Source organism: Balaenoptera musculus, chromosome 5 (genome assembly GCF_009873245.2).
Source record: "Balaenoptera musculus isolate JJ_BM4_2016_0621 chromosome 5, mBalMus1.pri.v3, whole genome shotgun sequence".
Taxonomy (NCBI): domain Eukaryota; kingdom Metazoa; phylum Chordata; class Mammalia; order Artiodactyla; family Balaenopteridae; genus Balaenoptera; species Balaenoptera musculus.
Window position 1 is genome coordinate 73,567,737 of NC_045789.1, and position 12,157 is coordinate 73,579,893.

General features: G+C 34.3%; 1 protein-coding gene across 6 annotated transcripts in view; it reads left to right on the forward strand.

Moving 5' to 3' along the window:
* The window catches only part of ATP8A1 (ATPase phospholipid transporting 8A1), a 236,182-nt gene that overhangs the window by 56,207 nt on the left and 167,818 nt on the right, over window positions 1–12,157 (forward strand). For 2 of the 6 annotated variants that reach the window (XM_036852631.1, XM_036852633.1), the window contains exons 6-7: window positions 2,283–2,323; window positions 8,419–8,492. In XM_036852631.1, coding sequence (XP_036708526.1) covers window positions 2,283–2,323; window positions 8,419–8,492 — 115 coding nt within the window. Of the gene's footprint in view, window positions 1–2,282; window positions 2,324–8,418; window positions 8,493–11,718; window positions 11,793–12,157 lie in introns of those variants that run through there. The other 4 variants (XM_036852630.1, XM_036852634.1, XM_036852635.1 and 1 more) reach the window with 3 other exon arrangements.

Genomic DNA, 12,157 nt, shown 5'->3' on the forward strand with positions numbered 1-12,157 from the left:
AGCAGCAGGAAACCACAAACAAGCGTGGTGATGGAGTGGTGAGCCCCATCGAAAGAGGTGGCCACTGCTGTCCAAGCCGCACGTCACAGTGCGGTAATTGACTGAGCTCCCCTGATAAGCCTGAAGTCTTCATTTTCATGTCAAACCTCTTGATTTTAGAAATATTGGAAACTGATTTTTAAAAACCCAAGTATTGCAATGTGGGAATGTTTACTCGTATGAGGTGGGATTAGAAGAAAATAAACGGCAATAAAGAGCTCCAGATACTATTGAACAGGATATTTTTTTCTAATTTAAATTTATGCAAATTTTAGCCCCATCAGTCAGTTATGCAGATTTGAACAGCACTTTGCCAGCACTCCTTGCTGAGTACTTAATATTGTAATCACTGGGTTAAGTGATTAAAGGGCGAAATGCTCTCATTTGTTCTTTTTTTTTTTTTAATTTTTTTATTTTTGGCCGAGTTGGGTCTTCGTTGCTGCATGTGGGCTTTCTCTAGTTGCGGCGAGCGGGGGCTACTCTTCGTTGCGCTGCGCGGGCTTCTCATTGCAGTGGCTTCTCTTGTTGCGGACCATGGGCTCTAGGCACACGGGCTTCAGTAGTTGTGGCACGCGGGCTTCAGTAGTTGTGGCACGCGGGCTCAGTAGTTGTGGTGCATGGGCTTAGTTGCCCTGGGCCATGTGGGATCTTCCCGGACCAGGGCTCAAACCCGTGTTCCCACCATCGGCAGGCAGATTCTTAACCATTGCGCCACCAGGGAAGTCACTTCCCCAAGGGCTTTTTTACTCTTAAGTGTCACACTCTGAACCCCTTGTACTCCGGGAGCAACATCCAGGAGCAGTTTTACTCCTGGCATCAGTTTGGGTGAACTCTACAGGCATTAGAGTTTTGTGTATTAGAATATAGGGATCAGTTTTAGATGCCTGGTGCTCAGATCCTTCACCCCTAGCTGTATGAATACTGTCAAAATTGGAATTTTAACTTAGTCATATAGTTACTGGAAATACTTTAGTGTTAGCTCCTCATCTTGGAATTATTATTTAAATTAATGAGGTTGATTCACCAAAATTCACTGCAAGATATTCCTTGTTGCATTTATTCATCTGTTTAACTAGCACTGGAGTGTCTTGTGGGCCAGGAGTGCTGTGAAGTACTAAAGATAAAGAAATGAATAAGACACAGCCCCTGGCTTCAGGGAATTTTGGAACACAAAGAGATTATATTTAGATTAAAATAATTTATATTGTAACACTGGTTTCCAGACCTGTTGGTATGTAATTAGTGTTAGATTTGCTATTGCACATTTTGGGGATTATCATCATCGTGATTTACTGAAGAGGGTTCAGCCTTCATCTCTTCTAACATCAAAAGAAACTGCATCTAATGTTTTTGTGCCTGTAAATTATTCATCTTGCAAATATTTACCCAGTAGCTACTTTGTGCCAGGTACTGTACTGTTTCCAGAGAATATTGTGTTAAACAAAGTAAATATTAGCTTGCCCTCATGGAATTTACTGTGAGGATAATTTGTTGACTGACCTTGACTTAATCCTTTTAAGTACTGCATGCTGTGCTATCTACTTCACATTACTCTTTTTTGTTTTGTTTTATCTGCTACTGTCTACTGGCATATTCAGTATTATGCCACAGACACACTGCAGGAATAAAAGAAAGGTATACTGAGTAACTTTACTGTTGCAAAGCAGTAATAAAACACTGAGAAATATCAACCCCTCAATCATAATTTAATTGTAGCCTCTTCTTTTATTTCTTCTCAGTAAACCAAATATAGAAACATTTGCTATTTTGCATTATTTTAAAGCTAAAGGTACAGATTTTTTTTATCTACTGGTTTATGTGTTAAATTTTTACTACCGAGTTTGAAATCCATTCCTGCTGTGCTTGTAAATCTTTTTTTTTCTTTTTTAACATTGCTACTGTTATGGCTTCTGAAATTTTTTTAAGCTTGTTACTCCCTTTGTCAAGCATTTTTGTGGCTTTCTTCTCCAGCCAACCCCTGTAATTCCTCTGTGTGCTGATGAAAGCCCTTGGCAACGCCAGTGAGATAAAATAGTATTTTATTTTGAGATCTGAAATGTTCATTGGTTGTTTCTATGTGTAATTTTATATATCTTTGCTGTCATAATTGGTTTTTAAACCTATAAAAATTACCACCAGTTAATTTATTTGAAGCTATTCATTTAAAATGATCATTTCATCAGAGGTAGGCTTTTGATAAGTAGTAAAAATATTCTTAAAACTGTCACCTTTTCTCTTTCCAGTTCTGAGAAGTGGTGCTTGGGAAATTGTGCACTGGGAAAAGGTATGCATTGATTTTTATTTTGTTACAGGAGAAGAAATGCATAGAGGTAACTCTAGTAGATGTAATTTTTATATATACTATAAGCAAAGGTCAAGGATTCCACTGATATGAAAGCTATTTAGTAATTAATGTTGTAAACATACATGGAATCTTCAGTTAGTCACTTCCATTTAATAATTTGCAATATATTAGAAAGACTATTACCTTAAAGTAATATTTAGAACTTTTTGTTCCTTTCATAGTATATTTTGAGTACTGTTTTCATAGATTTCACTTAACCATGGACTGTTTTGTGTTGTAATTTTTTGCTTTAATCATCTACTGTCCAAGTAAAACAAAAATTAGATTCTGATAGTTCACATTTGTATAATTTACTTCACATTCATATATCATGACTAATCGCATTTACACACTGCTAATTCATTTTTTTTTAATGTCTTACTAACTAAATATCATCTTCTAATGAGCTGGAAATCAGTTCCATCAAGAAGTTAATTTTCTCATAGGAGCTCTAACATGGCAGTGAGTTGAGTCATAATTTAGCAAGTGTTATCCAAGGGTTCATATGCTTTTCAGACCTCAATTTCAAAAGGTAAGCAATGATTGTTAGTTCTTCCTTAGTTCTGGAAGACCATTTAATCGCAAGTCATCCACAAGTGAATAACCTTCGTAACTTGGTGAGAGAGTTTCGGAGGCGAGGCCATTCTACCCAGGGGACTTTGTTTTCTGAGATTGCTAGTATAACGGAGGTGTAACCCACACTCAGTTTATTTGCACTCCAGTATTTCCCAGTTAAAGGCCATGCGCTGATTCTACCTTGTGATGTTCATAGTCAGCTTGTATTCCCACAGGGAACAGGATTCATCCTGAATTAATTACATCTTTGTTTATTTTAAATCAGTACCCAGAAGAGAGATTGACATCTCCTTTTCTGGATATTTGAAAACTCACTACCCTCTCTCTCTGGTCTTTGACATGAAAGTAACATAGAGGAAAATACTTTGTGCTTTCCTTATTTCTGTGATAGTCACCTCTTTTTCAGAGCAAGATATAAAAAACAAAAAAGCTCAATTTACTGTTTCAAAAGAAGTTTCTTTTATGCTCTTGTATAGTACTTGTGGATTTAAACACTTTAGAGCCAAGACAAGTAGGGTATAATCAAGTATGATAAATTGAATTTTATTATAAATGTGTTTCATTTACTAGGTTTGTCAGGGTAATTAACATAAATGCATATCCTAATAAATTGATATCAGTTTCTTCTTACCTAGAGTGCTTGCTTAGAAAATAAACAGTTGTAAAGTCAGGAGGTAACCATCTACTAGTTCACCCTAAAATTAACCTGTTAAAATGTTTTATTTTCCTAATAGTAGACCGTCATTATTCCAAGATTGATTGGATTATTTTAACTTACTTTTTCAATTTTTCACAGAGAAAAAAATTAAATTACCAGCCCATGATTTTCCATAGAGAGAGCATTCTCAGTTGTCTTGGAGATGAGTGCCACATTTTCCCTGAACATCCCACTTCGAGATACAGAGGGGTAGAATTTAAGGTGTTGCCAAAAATCATCCAGCCAAAATGAGCTGATGTTACTTAATAACTAGAAGTAGATACTTAATTAATTAGAATTAATAAAAGTTGGTTCAGTGATGAATTCAAGACAAATATTCTGAAATTGACATCACTCTTTTCAGCAATAGCAATGTAGAAAAATACAGTGAAAAAGAGATCTCATTCCTGGTGGCATGTGGGATGCTTACAGGTAAACCTGAAATATATATATGACCATTATAAAGAAAACATAAAAACTTTAGGTGTTAAGGTTTCACAAAAATAGGCAAATATGTAATATTCCTAGAAAAACAGAACCACTTGTTCAGAAGTAATGATGTAGTATAATCAGGGAAATTATCTTTTTTTTTCCTCAAGAGTTGACTAAATTTTTCATTGTAATTTCAAAAATAAACAGTTGAGAAAATAGAAGAATATTTTGGAAAATTAACAGTGTGCAAGGATTAAATATAAGTAAAATGGAAAGCAAAAGTTATTAAAATAGCGTGAATCTGTTGCAAAATATACATTGATGAAAAGCATAAAATAGAATAGGATGCCCTGAAATAAAGCCTATTTAATATTTGATAAAGGAGGCAAAAATCATGGATAAAAGGATTATTTAGTAAATCATGTTGGGACCACAGATTAGCAGTTTCAGGAATAATACAGTTTATATCTAAGACACAGCCTGTGCTAAAATAAATTTCAACTGGCTAGAAGAAAATGTTGAAACATTGTTTTTGAAAAACATACAAATAGAATAAAGACCTTAATAAATATTTGGAGGAGAACAAGATCAAAATCTCAAGGATCTATGGAGTTTGATTATATAAAATTTAAAACTAGGACACATCACGCAAATAGGCAGAGAGAATATAGAAATATTTGCACCAAATATGACAAAAAATTGAAATCGTTATCTAGATAGGAAATATAAGTTGGCAAAAAGTAAGAAGAAATATAATAAGCAACCAGACTCAGTATAGTATTCAACCTAATAATGAAAGTTGCAAATTTAAACAGTATTGAGGCCTCGTTTGCTATCTAGTCAAGGAAAAAAACTTGTATTTTAGAATTTTTATGAAGTATTTTATTCACATACTACTGTGGATTAGCAATTTAGGTCTTCATATTGACAACCCCCCCCAAAAAAAAGGATTCTGGGAATTTATCCCAAGAAAATAATCATAAAGTAGGGAGATACCTATACATGTATAATAATTATCAATTAACATTATTTGTAACAGTGAAAAGTTAGAATATGAGGATATCCAACAATAGAAAGAGCATTTATAAATAAATTATGACATTCTACGCTCTAGTATATTTTGTGACAAGTAAAAGCTGTCATTTCAAATACTGTAGCAACACAGAAAAATTTTATACCATCATTCAACAAATACTTATTGGGTGTATGTGCCAAGCAGTGAGCTCACAATAGCAAGCAGGACATATGAGGATTCCTGTGTCATAGAATAATCAGAGGTGAAAAGAACGGGATGGTGTACACTAAGATGCTGGCTATGTAGAAATGGTTTATTGAACACTAAGTGGACAGGTGTGAAAGCAGGCTGGCTTGTTGTGTTAGCCAGATTGTAAGGCAAGTCTTTTCTTTAGCTTATGTAATATTTTGTGCATTTAAAAATAAAATCAATAAACCAAAACCAACAGTCTGATTCACATGCCAATGTAATATGATACACCTTAGTGCAAATGGGCTTTAGTTCATGGTTCTCTCTTTCTTGGTCTTTCTGAGTGTGTGGCTACTGAGGCTGCTTTTTAATGTTTCTCAAAGGACCTACAAATTTGCAGTGTCCATCCAGCCATTCACAGATGGGCAGACTTCATTCAGCTCCCAGACACTAACCATTCATCCCTCCAGTTACTGATCTGTTGCACGAGATTAAGTTGCCAGTATCTGGTTTTCTGAGAAAGTGTTACAATTACAAAGCCCTATATATAAAATAGATAACTAAGAAGGACCTACTGTATATGTATAGCACAGGAAACTCTACTCAGTACTCTGTAATGGCCTATATGGGAAAAGAATCTGGGAAAGAGTGGATATATGTATATGGGTAACTGACTCACTTTGCTGTACACCTGAAACTAACACAACATTGTAAATCAACTATACTCCAATAAAAATGAAAAAAAAAGGCCCTATACAAGGCATTGCGTCCCCACTCTTGAAAGTAAACAGCTGTCTTCATTACCACAAAGATCAGTTCTTAAGATTGAGATGCAGCTGAGACTGTTCATATGTTTTTGAGATAGTTGCTTAGGATAGAATTTAGGTGAAGAATCTTAGAATCGACACATTTTTCTGGTTTTGTAGAAAAACATGGAGTGGTGGGCTGCCTGCATGTGTAAAAGTCACTCTATATAGCTGCTTTAATGCATGAAGTTTCCACCATGAAATAAATTTCTCTGGATTAAGAATTCACATCTACAAAAATTCCTCAGTAAAAATATAAATAAATGTGCTGGGGCCTGCAATTGGACAAAGCAGATTTTCAGTCATTCTGTTACAGCTTAATAAGCTTACCCTTTTTCATAATCCTCAATTGTAATTACTAATGTCAATGACTTCAGAAGGCTCGAGGTAGTGAGCTGAAGCCCTAAATATTTTTTTAACTTCAGTGTTTTGGGGACTAAAACTGCTTCTCCAACTAGAACACGTGGTCGAAGAATTTTTGCCATCTTGACTTTCTCTTGTCTGTTCCCACGCACACACCAGGCTGGAAACGGGAATGAATGCCACGTTAGGAGCTCAGAACCCAAAAAGAAAGAGATGTTTGAGAAAGTGAGCTAAAACATAGGCATCAGAAGGAGGGGGTAAGTTCCCTGCTCTCCTCGCAGTGCTGTGAGAACAACTTTAGCGTTCAGTGAGCCCTTGGTTTTCTGAAGCCACTGGGGGAACCCGTTAAGACCATATAAGAGGCTAATATTTTCTTTTAGTCTTCAGTTTAATAACCGTAAGGCTTTCTTTTGTCTTACAATGAATAAAATGTTGGAAAACTGTACAATTAGACTCTTAACAGACTTATGAAAATCCCTAACACTGTAATATAGACAAATATGATCCTGATTTTATAAAGCATACAGTCTGATTGGAGAGCAAACCTTAATACACAGGAGGTGATCAAGGAGCAATTAAATGGTAACCTGGGTAGCATTCTCTCTAAGTGCTCTGGCTGCAGAGAACTTTGTTCTTTTTATCTTGCTTTCAGTGGGTGCTATCAGAATACTACCACAACACATTATTGTAAGGGCTAGTTTATACCTACACTCGCTGTTTTTTTATTTTCCCAGTTTGCCCTTTTTTGAGGAAGGGGGTGTTCGATTCCAAGATCCCTGACAATTTGTCAATTTCAGATAATCCAGATTTCATCTGAAATAAATCTCTTTCAAATCAAGGCATTCAGAGTTTCCCTACCTGGATAAGCAGCATACATACCATAGATGAGAAGGTCCCCTCCAACCTTGCCTAACCTGTTCCTCCCCCAGTATATAAGTAAACCACAGTGGGCTGTCTCATACTGTGATTCCCACTGAAGACATCATTCTCTCCCACCCCTCCCCCCCAAGTAAAGTGTTATTTTGGGGTTCAAGGAAAATTAGGGAGGGGAGAGAACAAAAAGGCTTTAAGCTCCCCCCCCAAAAAGGGCTTTTCTTTTCCTGATTAATTATTAAAACGTGCTTTTAGGTTCATTTGGCTACTAAAAGTGAGGGCAACTTTCATAATATAATGAGAGTGTGGCCATCAGTGTAACTTGCTGAACTTGGTCAGCAAGCCAACTTGTTAACTAGTTTGCCAAAAGCTCTGTGACAAACCTATCCCTTAAATTACTTCTAAGTTTCTGGACATAGTTTATCTTTAATTTGTCTTCAGACCATGCTCACAAAAATGCTAACAGGTAATAAAATGAGAAAGAGACTAAGCTGGTTTTTTTTTTTTTAATTTAAAATACAGTGATCGTTTCATTATATTTGCTTATGCAAAATCAGGCTTTGCAGACAGTCAGATGTGGATTTGAGTCTAAGCTCTTCCTCTGTGATCTTGGGAAATAACTTAGAATCTACGACTCATTTTCTTCCTCTCTAAATTATGAATTATAACTAAGGTCATCTGAGGAGTAGTATCATATATATATATATGATAGTCTTTCCAGTAGTTCTGAGATTTCCTTAAACAAGGTGAAAATTTCATTTGGTAAATTCCTCCTTTTTATTTTTATGTCATAGGGAGAGAATAATGAGAAGATGAGATGCCAATTAAGTGGACAGAATGGATAAATTTTATTTTTATTAAGCTAAGTTATATAGCCGGTACAATAAAGATACAGTGTTTGTTTTTTGAAGGATTGCCCCATCCTTGGCCTCACTCCTAAATAATTTTATGCCATTTTGTGAAGATAAGTGGTTCTTGTTTACCAATAACCATTTTTACTGTATTCTATGCTTAAATACAATGGGTTGTATATTTGTAACTATTTTCAATGCAGATAATTAACCGATTCCCAGTTTTCTTTCAGGTAAATGTTGGAGATATAGTTATAATAAAAGGCAAAGAGTATATACCTGCTGACACTGTACTTCTCTCATCAAGGTAGAGATACCTACTGATGCTCAAACAGTGTAGAGGATGGTTTCTCTACCCTGCATTGACCTTGTGATTTATCCAAGGAAATAAGGAATAAACGAAGAATTTTAAACCTCTCTAATGATTTTGAATTAAATGTTAAAAATTGATTGGATTTAAAGGACCTTTTCATGTTTGCCATATAGAATAAGTGATAGGTACTATACTTTATAATTCAGAAATTATAATTACAGTTAAGAGTCTACTCTCCCTGTGGATGTATCCATATCTGTTTGTGTAGACTACTAACTCTTGTAAGATTTCCTATCATTTATTTTATATAATACATGGATTGGGTTCTGTTGATTTTATCTTGCAATCGTTGTTCATGATAAATTCCTTTATGATGCATTCGTGTATCCCTCCACGTTTCTCAATCTTTATGGTGCATTGGTAAAAGAAAATGGATAAATGATTTCTTTTTTATCATCATATCTTTTGAAATATTGTACTCTTCCAACAAAAAAATTAAAGCACTTTGCTCTTTTAAGTTCTTTCCATTACTGAATTTAGATAATTTTTGTTTTGCTCATATTTAAGATAGTCATGAATTAGTATTCAGAACATATGGCACTGTTACACTTTAAAGAATGTGACTTTCAAATGGTTTTAGGTTTAAAAACTGTAAAACTAGTCCTAATATAAATTAAGAAAAATGTTTTTACTATTTTAGAGGTTGTTTATCACCATTTCCTTGGACAGTTTTATTTGTAAAATCCACATATAAATATGAACGTGTCCTTTTTTCAAAATCTGTTTGATCAGGTCATTATTTAAACTGATTGAATTTATGACAAGTTAGTGAAACTTAATTGAGCAATTAAGAGTTCGCCAGATATTTATAGAAGTAAGTCTACAGGCAGTTGAAGTAACTACAGGTAGTTATATTTTCATATTTTATAGTTGGGAGCTTTTGGTGCCACTTACTTATAGGGTTTTTTCCCCAGAAAGATTAAAGTTAATAAGTTGGTTTTTAAACCAACCTTTCTGCTATTAGTTCCCTTTGCTTCTAGCTTTATCAGGGCAAGTTTCTAAAACTGAAGGGTGAAGGTAACGGTCCCTGTGAGAATGAGTCAACAGTGAACTTACTGTCATTGTTTCAGGTCCTAGCAAGCTTTGCTTAAGAGGCAAACGCCAGGGTTCTTATCCTGGCGTAGTGATTTTGAACGAAATACTTAATCTCTCAGGCCTTTGAGTTCACATCTTTTAAAGTGAGGAAGATGGATTAAATGATCAAACTCTGATATTCCCTGATTCTCCTTTCTGTTTAAATTGATCATCTTTCATTTAAGTTTTAAGAATGGCTAACCAACAGAATGATGTACACTTGGTGATACTAAGTAAAAGTTTGATAAATTTAATGGATGAGGGACCATCTGAATGTCATATAACAAAGTTCAAAAGGATAGTAAAGCATTCCAGCAATTTTAGAAACTATTGATATTTTTCTGATTAAACTCTTCATAGAGACGTAACTTACCATAAAGACCATCATATGCTGAAACATTAATTATAATTTTCATTTTTTATGCTCAAAAATATGAAGATAATTGGCTATACTGCCTTGACTTTATATTTAACTCTAAGTTGAAAGTTTTCAAAATATTTTTTATCTGCCTGTGTCCAATCCAGACTCCCAATAAGCTCTGTGCTTGTATTTCTTAAACTCTAGAACATTTTTACAGGATTTATTTTCTCAGCATTAAAAACATTTACTGGTGACTGTCAATAATGGTAGATGAGAATAGTTTCTGTATATTAATATAGCATCCACCATGATTAACTTCTTCAAAGATGATTAAAATAATCATTTAAAAATTAAAAATATTATCTGATTCATTGCTTTTTGTTATAATAGAATCAAAGTAAAGTATAAAGCTTGTGCTGTTAAATATTTCTATCCAAGTGGCAAAACTACCACCTTTCAGGGGGTTTTTTGTTGGTTTTTAAAATTTTTTTTTTCTCAAAAGGTTTTTGCATTACTTGGCTCTTTTGAACTTACATTAGCCTTAAGAAGTAGGTAGAAGCTTCTGCCATCATTTAACAGAAAGAGGAATTTTGACTTTAAGTCTTATTTTTAGTCATTTCACTTTAGCCAGTGACTAGGTCAGGGTCGGAATACCTAACTTCTAATCTAGTATCTTCAATATACTACACTGTCCACTATCAAAATAAGGGCATGGTGATTTTCACCTGCAAGTGAGCACCATGCTAAATGCAAAAAGCATAAACAACAGTTTATGATATTTTAATTTCTGATTTTTTAAAAATTATTAATTGCTAATATTGCATGTTCTTTGAAGTAGTTTGAAATTAAAGCATGAACATGGTTGAAAGTTACTGTGTTTCATTGATTTTCATTTTGAAATGAAGAAACTGAAATTTTACCATATAACAAAAAATACATATATGGGTTTAGAAAGTATAAAATACAGTAAAAGAACTCAAGCTACTAATTCAATTCCAAACAGGTTCCTGGCATGTCTGTTTCATACCTTCCCTGAAAATTTTCTCCTGGATTCAAAGGCTTAGCCTCCCAAAACAATTCATTACCAAGACTTTATTTATTATTAAATAATTCAAAAGGCTGCAGTTATGACTTCTAACTTCCCAAAATCCATGCCTTTGCAGCTTTACATTAAATTTATTAAGATATTTATGCAATTAACTTTGAAAATGTTTTGGAATCAGGAAACTTTAACAAAGATTTTTTTTTAGAGTGGGTGTAGGGGGAGAAATAATATAGTATACTTCGTTTCTCAAAAGCCTAAGAATAGTTTCCATCATTATTTCTTTTCTTCTTGGGTAGGAGTGGACATGTAAGAGATGGCAAGAGAGTGAGGAATTGGAGAAAGGAAAATCTGTAAGATAAAGTAGCTCTCTATAGAAAAATATGTTTTTATTTAATTTGCTAAGATATGCTTGTGAGTAAAATTTTAGAACTCAGAAGCTTCTGCATTAAAAATTGAAAATTGGGCTTAAAAGCAAATAAATGATCCTTAAATATTCTGTTTTCTTGTGCCTTTAGACCTGATCAAAATGAGTTTTGAAAAAATTGGCATTAGACATTATTATTAACATGTATTATTTTCTATAATAATTTCAAACTTTCTGTCTCTTTTGTCCATTTGTTTGTTTGTTTTTCTGTTATTCATTTTTTTCCGTTTTAATTATTTTGAACTGGGACCTGTAGGTGGCAGTAGGGGAAATAGTGAAAGTGACCAATGGGGAACATCTCCCAGCAGATCTCATCAGCTTGTCCTCAAGGTTAGAACCACTGAGTTGTACAGGATGTGTGTATGAGGATCCTCACCCTACACCAGAAAACAGTTTGCACCCAGAGGTGGTTGAGCTCTGTATCTCTTCCGTTAAAACACAAACATTTTATACTTCTTGGTGATGGATGTTTCAAAGGCCTTTTTTGAATACATTGTTGATTTACGTTCCTCCCTCAAGTGGGCAAATTCAGCTCCTGTTGTTATCAATAGGAGTCGGAGTCCTTGAGGCATGCCAGTAAAGGTAGATTGTAATTGCCTATGCATCATTACGATATATTCATATTTAATAACTTGCCTAAATGCTAAGGCTTAATTTATTACCTCTCCAGGATATTGTTTTGCACAATGTTAAGA